The following is a 22,905-nucleotide window of genomic DNA, read 5'->3' on the forward strand; positions in this document are numbered from 1 at the left end:
TTGTGCATGCTGGGCAAGCATTCTACCACTGAGCTACATCTACAGTCCCTTTTATTTGTATGTTGAGATAGATTCTCCCTAAGTTCCCTAGATGACATTGAACTTGTAATTCTTCTGCTTCCCAAGTAGCTGGGTTTACAGGGTGTACCACCATGCCTGGCTGGAGCATTTGTGTTGAATGTGTATTTCTTGCTCACATTTTACTTTGGTTTTTTAAGTGGACATTATAATATTATTTATCTGGAGAGGATTGTATTAATTGGAACCTGTGGCATTAAAATGGTTTGGGAAATATTTAATAGCTTTTTCTGCCTTGTATAAGATGAAGATGTTTCATTAAGCATGGTCTTTATGTGATTTAATTAGACTGTTAATCTGATTTGTTGAAGATAGGCATCTGTTTTGAAACCTTTGGCTAAACTCAGGAACATCTTATCCCTATCAAATGTAAATGCAAAGAGAAACAGACAAGCTCACTACTTTATGCAAGCTTCTGCTCTGTTGTTTCTTCCTCTGAGGGGCTGCCTAGCTGCCTTCCTGGTGAATAGCCTTACCTTCTCTGTTGTTCTGTGTTCTAGTGTGTGTCTGTCTGTTTGTCTGTCTTTCTTTCTTTCTTTTTTTTTTTTATTTTTTTTTATTGGTTGTTCACAACATTACAAAGCTCATGACATATCATATTTCATACATTAGATTGAAGTGGGTTATGAACTCCCAATTTTACCCCAAATGCAGATTGCAGAATCACGTCGGTTACACATCCACAATTTTACATAATGCCCAATTAGTAATTGTTGTATTCTGCTACTTTTCCTATCCCCTACTATCCCCCCTCCCCTCCCCTCCCATCTTCTCTCTCTACCCCATCTATTGTAATTCATTTCTCTCCTTGTTAATTTTCCCATTCCCCTCACAACCTCTTATATGTAATATTGTATAGCAATGAGGGTCTCCCTTCATTTCCATGCAATTTCCCTTTTCTCTCCCTTTCCCTCCCATCTCATGTCTCTGTTTAATGTTAATCTTTTCTTCCTGCTCTTCCTCCCTGCTCTGTTCATAGTTGCTCTCATTATATCAAAGAAGACATTTGGTATTTGTTTTTTAGGGATTGACTAGCTTCACTAAGCATAATCTGCTCTAGTGCCATCCATTTCCCTGCAAATTCTATGATTTTGTCATTTTTTATTGCTGCATAGTACTCCATTGTGTATAGATGCCACATTTTTTTTATCCATTCATCTATTGAAGGGCATCTGGGTTGGTTCCACAGTCTAGCTATTGTGAATTGTGCTGCTATGAACATCGATGTGGCAGCATCCCTGTAGCATGCTCTTTTAAGGTCTTCAGGGAATAGTCCGAGAAGGGCAATAGCAGAGTCAAATGGTGGTTCCATTCCCAGCTTTCCCAGGAATCTCCAAACTGCTTTCCAAATTGGTGGCACCAATTTGCAGTCCCACCAGCAATGTACAAGAGTACCCTTTTCTCCACATCCTCGCCAGCACTTGTTGTTGTTTCACTTCATAGTGGCTGCCAATCTTACTGGAGTGAGATGGTATCTTAGGGTGGTTTTGATTTGTATTTCTCTGACTGCTAGAGATGGTGAGCATTTTTTCATGTACTTGTTGATTGATTGTATATCCTCCTCTGAGAAGTGTCTGTTCAGGTCCTTGGCCCATTTGTTGATTGGGTTATTTGCTATCTTATTGTCTAATTTTTTGAGTTCTTTGTATACTCTGGTTATTAGGGCTCTATCTGAAGTGTGAGGAGTAAAAATTTGTTCCCAGGATGTAGGCTCCCTGTTTATCTCTCTTATTGTTTCTTTTGCTGAGAAAAAACTTTTTAGTTTGAGTAAGTCCCATTTGTTGATTCTAGTTATTAACTCTTGTGCTATGGGTGTCCTATTGAGGAATTTGGAGCCTGACCCCACAGTATGTAGATCATAGCCAACTTTTTCTTCTATCAGACGCTGTGTCTCTGATTTGATATCAAGCTCCTTGATCCATTTTGAGTTAACTTTTGTGCATGGCGAGAGAAAGGGATTCAGTTTCATTTTGTTGCATATGGATTTCCAGTTTTCCCAACACCATTTGTTGAAGATGCTATTCTTCCTCCATTGCATGCTTTTAGCCCCTTTATCAAATATAAGATAGTTGTAACTTTGTGGATTAGTCTCTGTGTCCTCTATTCTATACCATTGTTCCACCCGCCTGTTTTGGTACCAGTACCATGCTGTTTTGGTCACTATTGCTCTGTAATATAGTTTGAAATCTGGTATCGCTATACCGCCTGATTCACACTTCCTGCTTAGAATTGCTTTTGCTATTCTGGGTCTTTTATTTTTCCATATGAATTTCATGATTGCTTTATCTATTTCTTCAAGAAATGCCTTTGGGATTTTGATTGGCATTGCATTAAACCTATAGAGAACTTTTGGTAATATCGGCATTTTGATAATGTTAGTTCGGCCTATCCATGAACAGGGTATATTTTTCCATCTTCTAAGGTCTTCTTCTACTTCTCTCTTTAGGTTTCTGTAGTTTTCATTGTATAAATCTTTCACCTCTTTTGTTAGGTTGATTCCCAAGTATTTTATTTTTTTTGAGGATATTGTGAATGGAGTGTTTTTCCTCATTTCCGTTTCAGAAGTTTTGTCGCTGATATACAGAAATGCCTTTGATTTGTGCGTGTTGATTTTATATCCTGCCACTTTGCTGAATTCATTTATTAGTTCTAGTAGTTTCTTTGTAGATCCTTTTGGGTCTTCTAGGTATAGAATCATGTCATCTGCAAAGAGTGATAATTTAAGTTCTTCTTTTCCTATTGTTATGCCTTTAATTTCCTTTGTCTGTCTAATTGCTCTGGCCAGTGTTTCGAGAACTATATTGAATAGAAGTGGTGATAGAGGGCATCCCTGTCTTGTTCCAGATTTTAGAGGGAATGCCTTTAACTTTTGTCCATTCAGAATGATGCTAGCCTGAGCCTTAGCATAGATAGCTTTTACAATGTCAAGGTAAGTTCCTGTTATCCCTAGTTTTTCTAATGTTTTGAACATAAAGGGGTGCTGTACTTTGTCGAATGCTTTCTCTGTGTCTATCGAGACAATCATATGGTTCTTATCTTTAAGTCTATTGATGTGGTGAATAATATTTATTGATTTACGTATATTGAACCATCCTTGCATCCCAGGGATGAATCCTACTTGATCATGGTACACAATTTTTTTGATGTGTTTTTGTGTTCGATTTGCCAGAATTTTATTGAGGATTTTTGCATCTAGGTTCATTAGAGATATTGGTCTGTAGTTTTCTTTCTTTGAGGTACCTTTGTCTGGTTTCGGAATCAGGGTGATGTTGGCCTCATAGAATGAATTTGGAAGAGCTCCCTCTTTTTCTATATCCTGAAATAACTTGAAAAGTATTGGTATTAATTCTTCTTTAAAGGTTTTTTAAAACTCCGCTGTATACCCATCTGGTCCTGGGCTTTTCTTGGTTGGTAGTCTTTTGATGGCTTCTTCAATTTCATCCATTGATATTGGTCTGTTCAAATTGTGTGTATCCTCCTGACTCAGTCTGGGCAAATCATATGACTTAAGAAATTTATCGATGTCTTCACTATCTTCTATTTTATTGGAATATAGGTTTTCAAAATAATTTCTAATTGTCTTCTGTATTTCTGTAGCATCTGTTGTGATATTGCCTTTTTCATCCCGTATGTTAGTAATTTGAGTTTTCTCTCTTCTTCTCTTCGTTAGCATGGCTAAAGGTCTGTCGATCTTATTTATTTTTTCGAAGAACCAACTTTTAGTTTTGTTAATTTTTTCAATAGTTTCTTTTGTTTCAATTTCATTGATTTCCGCTCTGATTTTAATTATTTCTTGCCTTCTGCTACATTTGCTGTTTTTTTGCTCTTCCTTTTCTAGGGCTTTGAGATGAAGTGTGAGCTCATTTATTTGTTGGTTTTTTCTTTTTTTGAGGAATGACCACCAGGCGATGAATTTTCCTCTTAAAACTGCTTTCATTGTGTCCCATAGATTCCGATATGTTGTGTATGTATTTTCATTTATCTCTAAGAATTTTTTGATTTCCTCCTTTATGTCTTCTGTAACCCATTGATCATTCAGTAACATATTGTTCATTTTCTATGTGATGCAGGATTTTTCCTTCCTTCTTTTATCATTGATTTCCAGTTTCATTCCATTATGATCAGATAAAATGCATGGTATTATCTCCACCCCTTTATATTTACTGAGGGTTGCCCTATGGCATAATATATGGTCTATTTTTGAGAAGGATCCATGTGCTGCTGAGAAAAAAGTATATCCATTTGATGATGGTTGATATATTCTATATATGTCAGTTAAGTCTAGGTTATTGATTGTGGTATTGAGTTCTATAGTTTCTTTATTCAACTTTTGTTTGGAGGATCTGTCCAATGGTGAGAGAGGTGTGTTGAAGTCACCCATAATTATTGTGTTTTCATCTATTTGATTCCTGAACTTGAGGAGAATTTGTTTTATGAACATCGCAGCACCATTATTTGGTGCATAAATATTGATAATTGTTATGTCTTGTTGGTGAATGGTTCCTTTTAACAGTATATAGTGTCCTTCTTTATCCCTTTTGATTAACTTAGTCTTGAAGTCGATTTTATTCGATATGAGGATGGCCACCCCTGCTTGCTTACGAGGACCGTGTGCGTGGTATATTTTTTCCCATCCTTTCACCTTCAGCCTGTGTACGTCTTTTCCAATCAGATGTGTCTCCTGGAGGCAGCATATTGTTGGATTTGTTTTTTTAATCCATGATACCAGCCTATGTCGCTTTATTGGAGAGTTTAAGCCATTAACATTCAGAGTTACTATTGATATATGGTTTGTACTTCCATCCATGTTTAATTATTTATCCTTTTTTTAAAAAATTTAGTTTGTTTCTCCATGATTATCTTTCCCCTCACCCTCTGTCTTTACCGAGGCACTTCCCTCTGATGGTTTTGGTTATTGTTTTTCATTTCTTCCTCGTGTAGTGTTTTGCTCAAAATGCTTTGCAATGCTGGTTTTCTGGCTGCAAATTCTTTTAACTTTTGTTTATCATGAAAGATTTTTATTTCGTTGTCATACCTGAAGCTTAATTTTGCTGGATACAGAATTCTTGGTTGGCATCCATTGTCTTTCAGTGTTTGAAATACATTGTTCCATGACCTTCTTGCTTTCAGTGTCTGTGATGAAAAATCTGTTGTTAATCTTATTGGTTTACCCCTGAATGTAATCTGTCTCTTTTCTCTTGTAGCTTTTAATATTTTCTCTTTGTTCTGAATATTGGATATCTTCATAACAATGTGTCTTGCCATTGGTCTACTGTGATTTTGTGTGCTCGGTGTCCTGAATGCATCTTCAATTTGTATATCTGTTTCCTTTTTTATTTCTGGAAAGTTTTCTGTAATTATTTCATTCAGCAGGTTACTCATTCCCTTGGTTTGAATCTCTGTACCTTCTTCTATCCCGATGACTCGTAAATTTGGTTTTTTTATGTTATCCCATAACTCTTGGATGTTTTTCTCGTGATTTTTTACCAGCCTTTCTGAGTTGGCTAGACTCTTTTCAAGATGATATATTTTGTCTTCAGTATCTGATGTTCTGGCTTCTACTTGCTCCACTCTGTTAGTGATACTCTCAATTGAGTTTTTAATTTGGTTTATCGTTTCCTTCATTTCTAGAATTATTGTTTGATTATTTTTTATAATCTCTATGTCCTGATAAAGATGCTTAACTTCTTCTTTTATCTGTTTATGTAACTCATTCTCAATGTGTTCTTTTGCTGCTTGAATTTGCTGTCTCGTATCCTCTTTAAGGTTCCATTCCATCTGTCTAAGGTGTTCCTTGAGTTCTTTAGATGACCATTTTTCCGATGACTCTAGGTCCTCCTGAATATTTAGGCTGTCCTGCATTGTTTGTACTCCTTTTCTTCCTTGCTTTTTGAAGCTGCTCATGTTACTTCTTGTTCTGTTTGACTGCTGAGTTACTGTTTACTCCTATAAATTTATTTGATGCTTGGGAGGAAAGGTATTAGAAGGGAAGGGAAGAAGTCACTGTAGCCGCAGGATTCAATGAAGTTATCTCCTCCGCCGCAGTCTGATGACGTCAGTTCTCTGCCATGGTGGTATCTCTTGCAAATGGCGACAGTTCGTTTCCCTTTGCCGGGTGACCAATGCAATGGGTGGGTCCTTACTGTCTCTCCCAAGCCCCGTTTGAAACCTGTGGCCACTACTTATGAAGGCTCGGTAGGCATTTACCTCCGTAGGATCAGAAGGGCCGACCAGTTGTTTCAGCCGGATGGATTAGTGCTGAGTCACAGCTGTTTGTCTGCGGGAATCAGGCGAATGGGACCTTGAATTCAGCTGATCCGGGTTCAGTGTGTGTTCTGAGAGGTCCAGATTGATCACCCGAGATCCACGTCAGCTCAGCATTGCTTAGTGATCCCCAACGATGTTCCTCTGCGACCTAGTCGCCCCCACAGACGCCTCTTCCGCTAGCTGCGCGCCCGCCTCGCAGCCCTGTCTTTCTTTCTTTCTTAAAAATTTTTTTTTTTAGTTGTAGATGGACACAACATCTTTATTTTCATTTATTTATTTTTTATGTGGTGCTGAGGTTCAAACCCAGGGCCTCATGCGTGCAAGGCAGGTGCTTTACCACTGAGTCACAACCCCAGCCCCTGTGTTCTAGTTTCATGCTGTATATTTTTACTTGCACTGTCACTCAGGCAGTTGTATTCACTGAGACATACTTGGCACTTGAAACAGTGCTTCACACCTTGAGAGGGACTGCATAATCATTTGTTGAATGAGCCCTATGTTCATCCCATTAGGATGTAGCCTCATGAGGGTGCACAAGGTGGGCCTTCCAACAAGTGTTCCAAAGAATGAAAGGAATGTACTACAAATGGCCATCAAATTTGTTTTTTATATTTATATATACAAACATGCAGTAATTTTAATTTGAATGCTTGAATTGTATAGATTTCTCAACCAGAAAGATTACTAAAAATGCTGTGGTGTTGCAAGTAACATCTAGAACATGTGGTTTGATGCTATATATTTTTTTATTTGGTTCTTTTTAGTTATACATGACAGTAGGTTTCATTTCAGTATAATTGTACAAGGATGGAATATAGCTTATCCTAGTTAGGACCACATTCTTATGGATGTACATGGTGGTGGGATTCACCATGGTTTACTCATCTAAGTACATAGGGAAATTATTTTGGATTCATCTTACTATCTTTCCTTTTCTTATCCCCTCTCCCTTTACTTTTTTCCCCTTTGTCTGATCTATTGAATATCTGTTCTTCTCCTTCTAACTCTCTTATTGTGAGTTAGCTTCCATAAATCAGCAAAAACATTCAATCTTTGGTCTTTTGGGACTGGCGTATTTCACTTAGCATGATAATCTCCAGGTCCATCCATTTACTTGCAAATGTCATAAAGTCATTCTTCTTTATGGCTGAGGAGTACTCCATTGTGTATATACATGCTACAACTTCTTTATTCATTCATCTGTTGAAAGGCACCTAGCTTAGCTGTTACGAATGGAGCTGCTATAAACATTGATGTGCTTGTGTCACTGTAGTATGCTGATTTTAAAACCTTTGGATGTAAACTGAGCAGTGGGATAGTTGATTGACAATGGATCTATTACTAGTTTTTTTGAGGAATCTTCATTCTAAACAAAGAGGATATAGAAAATTTAAACCAACCAATTTCTAGTAAGGAAAGTGAAGCAGCCATCAAAAGCCTCCCAACAAGGAAAAGCCCAGGGCTGGATGGATTCTCAGCAGAGCTCCACCAAACCTTTAAAGAAGAACTAATACTAATCCTCCACAAATTACTTCACAAAATAGAAAAGGAGGGAACTCTTCCAAACACACTCTATGAAGCCAGTGTCACCTTGATACCAAAACCAAAGACACATCAAGGAAATAAAACTTCACACCAATATCCTTGATGAATAGGGGTGCAAAAATTCTTACAATATTGGCAAATCTCTTACAAAAACATTAAAAAATGTATACCATGATCAAGTAGGTTTTATCCCAGGGATGTAAGGTTTAAGATTGGCTCAGTATACAAAAATCAACAAATGTAATTCATCTTTAAGTCTTAATAGTCTTAAAGATAAGAATCACATTATTATCTCAGTAGATGCAAAAACAAAACAAACACTTGACAAAATACGACATCCATTCTCTTTAAAAACATTATTATTTAGAAATAATAGGGGTAGAAGGAACTTGTGTAAATATTATAAAAGCTATATATGTTGAACCCAAGGCCCCAGCATTCTAAATAGGGAAAAATTGAAAGCATTCCCGCTAAAAAACAGAAACAAGACAGGGATGGCCGTTTTCACCAGTTCTATTCAACATAGATCTTGAAACTCTAGCCAGAGCAATTAGGCAAAGGAGAGGGATACAAATAGGAAGAGAGCTCAATTATCTCATTTGGTGACATGATTCCATATTTAGAAAACCCAAAAAGCTCCACCAGAAAACATCTAGAACTTATAAATGAGTTCAGCAAAGTAGCAGGATACAAAATTAATATCCAGAAATCAATTGCATTCCTATATTACCAGACTGAGCTGAAAGAGAAATTTGGAAAACGATTCCATTCACAATAGCCTCAACAAAACAAACAAACAAACAAACAAAAACTTGGGAATCAGTTTAACAAAATAGGTGAAGGACCTCTACAGTGAAAACAGAACACTAAAGAAAGAAATAGAGGAAGACCTTAGAAGATGGAAAGACCTCCCTGTTCTTGGACAGGCAGAATTAATATTATCAAAATGGCCATATTACCAAAAGTGTTAATACAGATTAAATGCATTTCAATCAAAATTTCAATGATGCTATCTTACTTTTTCTTTTTCTTTTTTTTTTTTTTTTGCAAATGTTGTTTTAGTGACTGAATGATACCTAATTTATTTTAATATAGTGCCCATAAATGTCCAGAAATGCTGTCATGTGATTCTTATGTGACAAGGTCATTAAGTGGATTAGTGTCTTGATTTTTTCCCCCTCCTTTTTGCTTGTTTCATAGAGTAGGTGTGCATCAATCTAAGTGCTTTATATACCAATTTGAGCCTCAAAATGGAGAAACAAGACTTCATATTTAAAATTTTTTTTGTAGTTGTAGATGAACAGAATGCCTTTATTTTATATGGTGCTAAGGATCGAACCCAGGGCCTAGCACATGCTCTGCCACTGAACTACAGCTCCAGCCCAAGACTTTATATTTTAATGAGAACATTTTGTAGACTCTGGTTCACATATAATTTTGACCCCTCTCCCCTTTCATTTTGTATTCTAGTGGTTTCACTTGGGAATACAGTCATATTCTTTGTTGAATTCTCTTATCATTTTCGAACATGCTGATTCGTTCTATAGGATGAACTCTTAAGAAGCAGCATGATACTTTCTGGCATTCAAGACCTTTGGGAGAGAAGGGATGAAAGTGTAGATCAGGAGAATGAGAAGTGGATATAGTCTTGATTCAGGGTATCTTGAAGAGCTGAGTATCAACCTGGCATTGCTGGAGGGATTATCTCACATGGTAGTTTGTTCACCTGGGAAATAAGAGCTCTTTTTCAAACTGTGTGGTGAATGTCTAATGCTGTCAGCTTCTGAATGTATAGTTTTTCTCCTTAGAAAAGAAAAAAACTACTCCACAGAGTTTTTCTCTTTCTTCAGGTAATTAAGCCAGAGAGCAATGACAAAGAAACAGAAGCTGCCTACGAGTCTGATCTCCCCGAGGAGCTCTGTGGAAACCACCTCCCACAGCAGGCCTTGAAAGGCTATAATGATAGTCCTGATGTCATTATAGAGGCTCAATTTGGTGACAGTGACTCAGAAGAAGGACATGGAGACACACAAAATGTGCTGGTTGATGGTGTTGAGAAACTCTCAGTTCGCACTCAGGACAAGGGTGAGTCCTGGACTACTGCCTGACATTCTGTTTTGTGAATGATTAAATATTGGAATTCTCTCTCTGTGACAGAAGAAGTCACACAGCACAATTAGTATATTCCCAGTGACTGACCTGTGGCAGCTTTTAGCTGTCTGACAAGTTTTTAGCTGCTGGTGGTAAGAAAGGGGACTGAAGTTCTGCCTAGCGGTTCCTGTGAGCAGCGGTTGCTGTGGCCATTTTCCTAATGGGCTTTGAGTTGTATCAGTAGTTACCTTCAGATCTCCCACCCTGTGGTGGTTGTGAACAGAGTTACAATTTCTTCCTTCCTTCATCCTCCTCTCCCTACTTCCTCCTTCCCCTTCCTGTCATTTTTTTGGGGGGGGGTTATTGAACCCAGGGCCCTGTACATGCTAGGTAAGCACTTTGCCACTAAACGGCATCCCCAGCCAGAATTAAACCAGCCTTAAAATTCTTATAAAAAAGGACTTTAGTAGGATTTTTCATTATCTTTAAAAATTATTTTGTCATTTGTGGTGGGCATAGGTCACTCTAAATTTTATGAGCAGATTATCTTTTGAAAACATTTTGATTCTAAGCCTTTAAGAAAGCCATTCTTATTTTCTTTGATTAACATCTAAGCTATGCATAAAAAAGCAGTTGCAAACACACAGATGAAGTGTTGTACCCAAAGGCCCTGCCTACTTTAGAGAACTGAAGAGCAAGGTTCATTGACAAGTTGGGTATTCCAAACTATAGGTTTCTAAGAGGCTCTAAGTAGAGGGAGTGTATTTTCTAGCCAAATTAATACCTCTGTGTACTCTGAAATGGAGAAGATTTAGCAATACTGACCTAACCTGGCTGACTAGATGATGGGCTTTGTTATCAGGCGGAAGTCTCTGGCATAGTCCCCAAGAAAGGCTAGAAGGGATGCCAGAAGATTACTAAAGGAGGATGTTCAGTAGACAACTTGTGATAGGAACTGGCGAGCAAGCCCACTGCACCCTGAAGAAAGCTGGAGGTGATTTTAGGAACTGACTGTAAAGGATGACCCTGTTTTTCTCCACTGCTCATGGGGTAGTGAGCTGGGCCAGGGAGCATGTTCTGAAAGCATGTGTCCTTTTTGGTGGCAAGTACTACTCATTCAAAATGACTTTCCAACTTCAAAAATTGCCACTGCCACGTGCCTCCCCCAGGTCCACTGACTTTAGGGCATCCATGTTCCTCTTATTTTATAGTAGTTTCTCTCGGTTTTGCTTAGATAACTAGTGGTTTCACTGTTCAGGGTTCAGCTAATTTCATTTGGATGCTTAATTCCTTGAAGTTTCATTCTTCTAGTGTTTTGCTTTCTTCTTTAAAAATGGTCAAGTCCTGTGCTACCCTGCTTAATGTGCATGTGTATTGTCATGGCAGTGTCAGTTCTCTTGTCTTTTTAATGAGAAGAGAGGGAAGTAACCAGGACCCTAAATAGTCAAATTCTTCGTCAGTAAGATCACAAAGGAGAGAGAATGACAAGACAGAGCCAGGCAAAGAAATACTTTAAAATACATTGAGTGTTTGGCTTTAAGCTACTTTGCCGAAGCCTAGCCCTGGAGGTTGTGCTTGACAGATCTCAGCAGCCTCTTTTCCCATGGGCTCCAAGTTCAGTGAATAAGATTCACCTTAGTTTCTTATTAACAATTGGTATAAGTGCAAGGGTGAGAAAATACTGATGGATGTAAGTGAGAACAGGATTGATGTCTGGGTTGGGTGCTAACAGTTCACTTTGCCCTTTGGGAAACCCTGATGCCAGACCCATTTTTGAGGTGTTTTGTGTTGTAATTCTCCTCCCTCCCTCTGACAGGTAAATAAGCATTGAGTGCTTTACAAGTTCACTAGATGCATGCTTTTTCCCCCTTATTTTTTGTCCATTCTTCCTACCCACTGTTATTTATATTGCTTCCTTAGTAGCACTGACCGAAGGAACAGCCTTCATCCTTTCTCAGTATCTGGTACAGATTTCTTTTTCCTGCTAGCCTCTAAATAGAGAGTTTGTGAAACCACATGGCTGTTTCTCATTTCTTGCGCTCTTGATATTTAGGAAAATTGCAATTTGCTCTTTTAAAAATCACTGTGTTTTTAAGGGTATTTTAACCAACTTCTCTTGCTCAGAATAATATAAAATCTGGTTACAGTTAAGATATTGGTACTTTTTGCACCATTTAAGGTTTTGAAATTTGTTATTGAAACAAACCATAACCTTAAGAATACCATAAACTTTTCCTTAGACTTCTAGAAAGGTTCTTTGCTTTGTATTGTGCTTGCAAATATATTGTTAAGCCTAGTCATGCTTGTGTTCGAAAGTGGGTTTTTTTTTTTTAGTTTTAATATAATGTTTCTTTATTCAAAGCAAATGGTATGTACTGCATGTGTATGCATGATTTCTTCCTATTTGCCCAGGAAACTTTCCTATCTTTATAATTAGCATCAGTTTCTCTGGTGTGAGCACCAGAGCCCCAGTTGTCTGCAGAAAGTATCCATCGTTGTGTTAAAAGGAAAGTTCCCTGAGCCTCTCAGACCCACACAGGAGTTTTCTTTAGGGAGAGAGCAGGAGTACACATCATCTTGAGCCACTGGGCAAGCGAGCTGAAGACCTGGGACCTCTTGAAAGTCCAGGCCCACAGCTTCTTGAGACTGAGCTTTTGCTGCCTTCAAGCACCAGCTTTGTTGTTAACATAGAAATCTGTTATCTATGTATAAAGACTGCTGTCAGGTTCCCCTGGTATGAAATGTATCAGTGGCTTCAAAATTGTTTGGGTAAGAGTTTCCTGGTTTGCAAGTGCCAAAGGATAAAAATCATCATAGCCAAATAATACTGAATCTCTGCATCTTTCATCACCAATAATCATAAGAATGGTTTTGGCCTCTGAATCTTGTGAGCATGACATCATCAGGCTATGATGTACGTTTTCTGCCCCTACTCCAATAGGGCCTGCCAGAGATCTTTCTCGATTTTCTGGTCTAGAGACAAGCCTCTGCCAGTACCTAATGAGTGAGCATGGGTTTGAAGTATGAGGTGGATGACTCTTCCAGTTTTATATCTGGCAGCTTCTGCTGTTTTCTGGAGAGGAGGCTCCATGTGGATTTTTTTTTTTTTTTTTTTTGGTACTGAAAATTGAACATAGAGGTACTTAACTTTTGAGACACATCCCTAGCCCCCTTTTTAATATTTTATTTAGAGATGGGGTCTCACTGAGTTGCTTAGGGCCTCGGTAAGTTGCTGAGGCTGGCTTTGAATTCATGATCCTCCTGCCTCAGCCTCCTGAGCTGCTGAGATTATAGGTGTGAGCCACTATGCCCAGCTCCATGTGGAATTTTTAATCCCTCCTGAGATTGGAATCCAGCTCTTACTACTTCTGTCAGGGCCTTCCCAAGTCATCACTAGGAATCAGGAAAACCCCCCTTTTTTCCTCCCTTAAGGTTATCCTCCAAGACAGTCTGTTTTAGTACCTAGGTTTCCTTAAGTTCTCTTTCCTTATTCCACTTTGGCTGAGAAAAAGCAGACTCAGGTGATTATTGTAGTGTGATAGTTAGGGGTTATTGAAACCCTAAGAACCCCTTATCCAGATTGTGTTTTGAACCTCAGAGCTGAATTTTTCTTTCTTTCTCAGAGCTTAGTTTCTTCTTTTGCTAGCTCCTACTCTGTATAATGATGATTAATACAACTAGACAGTTTGTTTCAGTAATTATATTAAAAATTAAGTGTCTAGCAGTTAACATCAGCCACAATTTTTGATCATTGTTTTGTGCCAATCTTTAAAAATTTGACTTAAAAAAATAAGCAAAGTCTTGTTCAGATTCCTTTTAGAAAAGACTGTAGTGGGGATTTTTGCTTCCTTGTCTTTTAAACTAGGTAGATATTGTAGTCATACTAGATAGAGGTAGCTGGTCAGAACCTGTGATATCCTAAGACCCTAGTCTTATGCCAGACTAGCCCATGAAGTCTCCAAGGAAATATATGCACAGAAGACAAATCAAGACAGAGGTGTTATTTATTAACTGAGGCTTTTATTCACTCCAGAATGATTTCACAGTTTTCACTCCCACTAGCAATGAATGAGGCTGCTTACATCATCACACCCCTACTGAAAAGTAAGATTATCCAGTTTTCAAATTTCTGTGATTGAAAATAAATTGCCTAGTCATATCATTTTCTCAGTGTTTTGTCAGGGTTAGGTTTTTGTTGATTTGCAGGAATTTATTATTTTTTTGTAATAAACCCTGTTTCAATTTAGATATAACAGATTATTTTCTCCTGTTCTGTCAATCATTAAGTTTGTCTGCAGTGTCTGTCACAGAACAAAAATTTTTATTTTTGAAGTGACAACATTAACCTTATACTTATGTGTGTTTCCGTTTTTACATCTCCTCATGTTGTCTTTCATTAAGTCTACAGTGTGCTTTTTGATGAACTTCATGATGCTTATTCTTCATTGATTGAGATTCTTATTTGGCCTCCTTTCCTCTCTCTCTGATGCTGAACCATCCTTGAATTCCTAGAAGAAATCCTACTGAATCCTGATGTGTTATTATGTTTTAAATGTACTGTTTGATTCATTTATGTGCTTTGGAGTGTGTCACATTAGAATGGATCTCAGATTTTCTTGTTATCCAATATTTAGAATCAAAATTATAATAGCTTCATGAAATACCCTCATCTGTTGTTTTAGTCATTTTTTTTTTTTTGTCGTTGTGACCAAAAAGACCTGACAAGAACAATGTAAAGGAGGGAAAGCTTATTTGGCACTCATGGTTTCAGAGATCTCAGTCCATAGATGGCCTGCTCCATTGCTATGGGTCCAAGATGAGGCAGAATGTGGTGGAAAGGCAGAGCAGAGGAAAACAGCTAAGGACATGGTGACGGGAAGCAGAGAGCTCCTCTTACCAGGGACAAAATATAAACCCCGAAGTCACTCTACCTCCTACTTCCTCCAGCCACATCCTGCCTGCCTCCAGTTACCCAGTTAATCCATATCAGTAGATCAATCTGCCAATTTAAGTTTAGGTTCTCATAACCTAATCATTTCAGCTCTAAATATTCTTACATTATTTCACATATGAGCTCTTGAGGGAAACCCCACGTCTAAACCATAACATTGGTTTTTGACATCTGTATTTTTCTAGAACAGTTTGTATAAAACAGGAATCAACTGTTCCTTAAAATTTGGTAAAACACATTGTAAAACAGCTTGCACCTGCTGTTTTTCAGGAGGCAAGATCTTTGCTGTTTTAACCTCTCTCACACTAATTGGTCTGTTCAAGTTTTATATTTTTTCTTGTGCCAATTTTGGCATTCAGATTTATTAGCATATAGGTAGTCCTAATACTCTTTAATATTCTTTTACTATTAAAAAATATCTCTGTGTTGGTACTTTTGCATCCTTTTTCATTCTTTATTAATCTTTTTTCTCCTCTCTTTTAAAATTTTTGCTCACTCTTGCTTGCCAAAGTTCTATCTTATTAATCTTTACAAAGAATAAGTTTTTTGGCTGTTATTTTTATTTATTTATTGTTGATGATGGTGTTCTCTATATCATCAGTATTTGCTCTTTATTATTTAATTCCTAATTTTGGGGAGCTTTGCTTCCTCCCCCCCTTTTCCCAGTGTTTTGAGTTTAATACGTAGCCTATTGTATTTTTTTAATATTTACTTTTTTAGCTATTGTTGGACATAATACCTTTACTTATTTATTTTTATGTGGTGCTGGGGATCGAACCAGTGTATGCATACATACTCACATGGATATATTTTGGTAAATATTTATATACATGTTGATCACTGATATTGAGCATTTGCTATGTGCTAAGCCCTGAGGACTTTGTCATTATTCTTCATTAAATTTAATTAGTTAATTCTTATACCTACTCTCCATTTTAGGAATATTGATAGTATCTATCTTAGATAAAAACTAATAGTTTTTATTCCCAAGAAAAAGAAAAGTTTCATAGTTGGCAGGCGCACTTTAGAATCACCTAGTAGCTTTTAAAAACTGTCAATGCCTGGATACCAACCCAGAAATTCTAATTCTAGTTGATCTGTGATAGGGATTAGCATTGGTATTTTGGAAAAAAGCTCTCCAGAGTTCCAAGAATTCTCTTATGTAGCCAGGTTGAGCTGCCTTAGGACCAGTCTCAGACTTGTCCTCTTAGTCACTATGCTCTCCCTCCTGGTAAGCAGTACACACAGCACAGGTCAAACATCTCATAGTGTCCAGTCCACAGTGTAACTATAGGCTAAAGTCTTATCTTTCATGCTTCACAGTATTTCTGACTCTCAAATCATCCTTTCTTCCTGTACTTCACAGCATGTGAACTGCAGATTGCCCCCTCTCCATAGACTCTCCTTGTTAGATTTGAGAGTCAGAAATACTGTGAAGCATGAAAGATAAGACGTTAGCCTATCTTAAGGTTTCCTGTGGTCCATACTTGTAGGCCTGAACATATTTATGAATGAGAATCCTTTTCAGATTCTGTCTTATGTGTAATGCTTTTTAACTTTAAACAACCCCTTTTCTGATCTTAGTGCTAATCACTGAGAGAATTAAATATCCAAGAAAATTCTTGAATGTAGATTCAAGAAAATTCTCTTTGTCACTTGTAAGGAAGCAAATAATTTGAACCAGTGATTCTCAATGTTTTTGAACTCAAGACACTTTTATGCTCTTGCACTTGGTTGTTTTGATGTCCTGGGGTAAAATAATTTTGTCTGCAAGTAATAATTTTGCCTCTTCCTTCTAATTTTGTACCTCTTATTTATGACTTTATTTCATTGGCTACCACTTTTAAGAACTGTATTGAATAATAGTAGTGACTACCTTTTTCAGTGTGAATGGGAATGCTTCCAGGATTAAACCCTCAAGCACAATGCTGAGGGTTTGAGACCCAGTTAATCCAGTGTCCTCTTTTTTACTAAAAGTTTCTGTTGGGGATGGATACTGAATTTTTTTCAAGTGCCCTTTGAACGTGTTCCAATATGTTGTTTCTCCTCTTTGACTTAATATGATGGCATCTACCATTGAATAATGTTTCTATCCCTCATATGGCCATGACCCTCATTTGGCCAGGTTATGTAACATGTTTCAATGTGTACCTCAGTTAGGTTTGCTACTAATTTGTTTATGATTTTTGGATTTATAATAAACATATGATTGGTCTGTAGTTTTTTGTTGTGTGCTATCTTTGTTTTGCTATTAGGCTGTATTAACTTTATTAAAATAAGTAGGGAACCTTTTTACTCATTACTTTGAAATAGTTAAAATAGCATTGAGGATTGAGTATTCTGTGAGTGAATCATTTAAAGAACTCATTTTTGAAGCATGGGCTAGGGGTTTTTGTTGTTGTTGGCAATTTTCTCTATTTCTAATGACTATTGATTTCTATTTTCTTTCTCTTCTTGATTAATTCTGATGATTTATGCTTTCCAGGATGAATCGTGCACTGTAACTACATATTGAAATGTATTAGAAGTGACTTTTATAGAGTATCTTCTGCATCTGTGATCATACCCTTTTCATTTTGTCTTTTATTTGTTTTACACTAGCTCACGACTTGTCCAATTTTTAATATAATTTATTTGGCTATTTTTACTTATTGTAAGTAACTTCTGCTTCATATATATATATATATATATATATAAATAAATAAATAAAATTAGAAATTATAACCATTAACCAACTCATTTCCCCTTGTGTTCATTTCCTGATAATCACAATCTACTTCCTCTCTGTACAGATTGGACTATTCCAGATATTATGTATAAGTGAAACCACACGTGGATTGTCTTTTTGTGTCTAGTTTATTTCACTTACCATATTGTTTTTGAGGTGCAACTGTGTTGTAACAAGTATCCAAATGCCATTCCTGTTAGTGGGTGAGTGATAATCCATCTGGTGTATACCTTATTTTGTGTATATACCCATGCTGATAAGAACTTGAGTTGTTTCTACCTTATTGGATATTGAATAGTGAATCATGCTGAAATAGACATCAGTATGAGAGTATTTGTTTTGACTCCCTGTTTCTATTTTTTTTTGGTGGTGCTGGTGATTGAACCCAGGACCTTGTGCATTCGAGGGAAGTACTCTATCAACTGAGCTATATCCCCAGCCCTCAAATTCTTTTTATACTTCTATACAGAGGAGTAGAATTGCTGGGTCATATGGTAATTTTGGTAGCTTTTTGAAGAATGTGAGAGTTTTTGGAATGAGAATTTTTAAGGACATATAAATACTTGATTAGTAGAGAGGAGTAACAGAAATAGAAAGTCACGATGAAGCATAAAAAATCTTGACAGAATAATAGTTACATCTGATCTTTATTGAAATGTCACTGGAGATTGCCAAACACTTTTTCAGGCTGTCTTTTCTGCTACCTCCTTTTCAATTTTTTTTTTTTTTTTTTTTTACTTTTCTCCTGGAGTTATTCCTGCCTATTTGCCTGTTGCTCTTTGACACAGCAGCAGACTTGGGGACTTGGGTTGCAGAACATTTTTCTACCATTACAAATAACATCTTTGATAGAATGTGCTCTGTCCCACTAGCCCTCTGAGGCCCTGGCATAGGTGCCTGTCATCTGTCTTCTAGCACTTTTAGCACATGAGTATTGGAATAGAAATTTAAAACAAAATAATCTCTCACAAACCTTGTTTGTCTTATTGTCTGGAAATAGGGGCTCCTAGGCCTTTAACATGTCTGTCACTAGAGTACCCGTCCTTCTCCTCAGAGGCCAGTGAAAACTGGAGGTCTCTGGAGTCACCAACCCTGAAATCTTTTAGCTCCTTTTCCAATATGTCACTCTTGACTCTTTTGCTTGCTCTGTACTTTTAGCTTCATACCTGGCTCCCTGATGATTTATATTTATAGTCCATTGGGGTTACTAGAAACAAAGAGGGAAGAACAGCTTCCTTCCTTCCTTCCTTCCTTCCTTCCTTCCTTCCTTCCTTCCTTCCTTCCTTCCTTCCTTCCTTCCTTCTTTCGTACTGGGAATTGAACTCAGGGGCACTTGACCACTGAGCCACATCCCCAGCCCTATTTTATATTTTATTTGGAGACAGGATCTCACTGAGTTGCTTAGCCCCTCACTTCTGCAGAGACTGGCTTGGAACTTGTGATCCTCCTGCCTTAGCCTCTCGAGCTGCTGGGATTGCAGGCATGTTCTACTGCACGTGGTGGGAAGAACAACTTCTGAGTGATGGCATAATTTTCTCCTTATTTCCCTTCCTGTAATCACTAGACTTCAGTTACCCTTGGACTTTTTTCCCAGTCCACCCACAAATCTTCCTCTCTGGTACGTTCCAGGTCAAGCCAGTCCATGCTAACAACAAGTATGAATGAACTCAGTGTCATATCTGTTATACATTATGTTTCATTGCCATAGAAATCATCGCCCACTGGACAGTCCCTGAAAGATCATTTGTTCTTATTGACATGCAATGTTTGATCCCTAGTGGCTCCTTGTGGGGCACTGTATTTTTTTTGCAGATATATCATAACACTTGATGAAATGGTAAATTTGCTTTTAGTTAGATTGCATAGTGAATTTAAATTCATTTTGTTGCAAATGATATCATTCAACTGTGATAACATTGGCTTTTCTTGCTGATCAGAAGCTCTAAAGATCAGTTATGTTGTTTTGATTTTAAAAAGTGATAGAAAATTTATTATAAATGTAGTTGTTCCTAAAAATACTTTAAGGGCTGGGGATATAACTCAGTTGGTAGAGTGCTTACCTCGCATGCACAAGGCCCTGGGTTCAATCCCCAGCGTCTCACACACACACACACACACACACACACACACAAAAAAAAAAAAAAAAACGAGAGAGAGAGAGAGAGAGAGAGAGAGAGAGAGAGAGAGAGAGATCGATCCTAGGCAAAAAATGAATAATTTAAAAAAAATGCCACTGTGGCTAGGTGCAGTTGTGCACTCCTGTAATCCTAGTGTCTCAGGAGGCTAAGGCAGGAGGATCACAAGTTCAAAGCCAGCCTTAGTAAAAGCGAGGTGCTAAGCAACTCAGTGAGACCCTATCTCTAAATAAAATACAAAATAGGGCTGAGGATGTGGCTCATTGGTCAAGTGTCCCTGAGTTTAATCCCTGGTACCCCCTACCCCAAACAAACAAACAATGCCACTGTGCTTAAGGTTAAAAGCAACTGATCTAGTTCATCCGTTTTTGTCTTACCAACAAGGGAACTGAGGCTCAGAGGAAGTACTTTGCTTGTCCAATGTTCCACAGGAATGTAGAGAGTTCATAAAAGAAAAATACCTATATCCATAACAATAGGTTATATTTTTAAAAGGGTAACTCATGCCTTTTCAATTTAATTTCTTTTTGGGCATTGTTCACGTCTGTCTAGAGTTTGTTTCCTCTTTTCACTTTCCTGTATTTACCCAGATTTTCATTGGATATCTGCTGCTTCCTCAGATTCCTTGAACTTTGGGTGAAGGTGACTCTAGCAGCAGAGCTAGGTCTTCTCATTGCCATATATAAATTTCTTGGCAAACTTAGTTGCCTTATGCCAATAGCACTTTATGCATCAATGAGAGTGTTCTAATCTATACTGTCCAGTACTGTAACCACTAACCACTTGTGATTGTCAAGCCCTTAAAATTGTATTTTATTTTTTTTAACTACATGTAGTTAGCCACTTTTTTTTTTTTTTAAACATTTGAGCTTTATATCATTGCCTCTTTCCAGAGACTCTGTTCGAAAGCAATCCAATCAGGGTGAATCCTACTTGAATTCTGGACTTAGTTTCCTAATGGATACAAGTAAGGAAGCATTTATCCCTAATTACTGTTAACAGCTATCATATGACTTGTTAAGTAATATGAGTAGAAGAGTGAGGACTAAGGAAATTCTGGGCCCCTACAGCTATGAGAGCCCTGGATCAACTGACCCTGAAGCCTTCCTAGTCTTGAACTTCCAGTTATATGAGCCAATAAGTCACTTTCCTTAGCCATTTTGCAAATTGGGACAGATTTCATAGCTGATGGGGAGATCTGTGTGGTGAAAGGTGATGTGAATGAGCTCTGGTTCTACTCTGCTATTTGCTTTCTATATGAACTTGGACACATCACTTTTCTTCTTTACTTCAAGGTTTTCATTTGCAAGTGGACATTGCACTACTTTATGTCTCTGAGAATAGAAGCCCAGGCAGGATTATACATAGGTCAGGATTGACCAAGTTCAATGGAAAATCAGATATAATACTTAAGAGAAGAATTCAAGAATGAGTGCAACATGATTTCTAGTTAGGAACTGCTTGGGTGCTGACATTCTTAAGTGAAAAAACAAAGACTTAGGATGAGGAAGGCTATGAATTCAGGTTCTGATTGCATGTTGAACTTGAGTTTAGTAGGGACAATCTGGTTGTGACAATTAGTAGGTGATTGGTTTATAGAAGTATAGACCCATAGGAGGGATGGTGAGAGTACCTTTCTGAATATTATTGATTAAAGCTGTGGGACATCAGCGAGATTGTCAGGTAGATGGACTATGATCAGAACTCCCTGAAGTGATCATCATCCTGTAAAATGAGATCTTGGAGATTTGAAAGCTCAGGGGCAGAGGTGGACATTTGGAAGCTAATTGTGGTGGAGATTTAAGAGCCTTATACAACACCAAGAAGAAAGATGAAAGGAGTGTGCCACTGCACCCAGCTGTGGTGGGTGTATTCAAGGAACAAGTTCTTTTCTTTAGTGGGTGTCAGGTGATTGAAGATTATTTTCATTAAAAAGACTAATTCTCATATGAATTGAATATCAGCCTTTATTTAGGGAAAACTCCTCTCTCCTTTGTTTTCATTATTACTTTGTAACAATTGCCTGGAAAAGTTTGATTTGATATTTATTGAACAGATTCGCAGAACCCTGTGAATCAGCTCTACAAGGGCATCCCCACTTAATTCTTCCTGCAATTCAGAGGCTGGCTGGTTGTAAAGTTAGATTCAGGCCTTCAGACTCCAGGAAGGGAAGGCCCTGTAGTCAGTACTTCCTTTTTCCTCCTTCTGGTTGGCATGATCCAGGTTTATTCAATTAGTAATAAAACCTTTTTTGCAGTTTGGCATTTGACCTTAAAGTTTTGTGTATTTTTCCCTTTGTTAGGGACCCTTTTGTGCCACTTTACAGAATTACATGTGCCTGCAGATTCATCTTGTTGGCACTCATTCCTCTTTGGATTGCTCTATGTAATTCCCATCCTCCTTTGAGAACTATTGGTGAGGCTTTTCAAGTCATGCAGCAACATGCCAAGGGAAATCATTGCTTGATTGATAGACTTGGAGTAATGATGGTCGTAATCTGCAGAGATTTTAAAAAAGCTGTTGAGGATTCTAGCTCAACCTATTGCACAAAAACTGGGCCATGTGGCTCTTTTCTGGAGGAAACTGCTAGCTGCCCCACTCTGGATATAAAAGGACTGTCATTAAGGACAGATCTTTTTTTAAATTATTATTACTTTTTTAGTTGTCGTTGGACACAATATCTTTATTTTATTTGTTTACTTTTAATGTGGTGCTGAGGATAAAACCCAGGGCCTCACACATGCTAGGTGAGCATTCTACCACTGAGCCACAATCCCAGCCCCAAGGACAGATCTTATTTAACATTTTACAATAGAAAAGTCTCTATGGTTTTCAGTAATGCTAATTAAACAAAACAGTAGCCTCCAAAACACTAAAAAGTGAGTGTGTTACCCTGTCCCTTTAAGTGGAATCTTGATTTCTACCCTGCACACCCTTTCTCTAGTCCCCTGAATGAAAGCTTGTCTCCACAGTGAGGTCTCTCCTCTTTGTTCCTCAGTTTTTAGTGCCCCTTAGCTCTGATTCCTTTGCTGGAGCCATAAACAGTAGTTGAAAGTGAACTTGATAGGCTTGACTCTCATGCTCACTGCTGCCCACCTATCTCAATGCTC

The 22,905-nt window shown here is 37.7% G+C and overlaps 1 protein-coding gene across 9 annotated transcripts in view; it reads left to right on the forward strand.

The window, feature by feature from the left end:
- Dis3l2 (DIS3 like 3'-5' exoribonuclease 2) overlaps positions 1-22,905 on the forward strand; it is a 356,506-nt gene that overhangs the window by 125,578 nt on the left and 208,023 nt on the right. For 8 of the 9 annotated variants that reach the window (XM_026396261.2, XM_026396260.2, XM_026396268.2 and 5 more), the window contains one exon: positions 9,741-9,975. The exons of the other annotated variant lie outside the window; for it this stretch is intronic. In XM_026396261.2, the coding sequence (XP_026252046.1) occupies positions 9,741-9,975 (235 nt within the window). The remainder of the gene's footprint in view (positions 1-9,740; positions 9,976-22,905) is intronic. 9 annotated transcript variants of the gene reach the window in all.

The sequence above is a fragment of the Urocitellus parryii genome, chromosome 1 (assembly GCF_045843805.1).
Source record: "Urocitellus parryii isolate mUroPar1 chromosome 1, mUroPar1.hap1, whole genome shotgun sequence".
NCBI classification, from domain to species: Eukaryota; Metazoa; Chordata; class Mammalia; order Rodentia; family Sciuridae; genus Urocitellus; species Urocitellus parryii.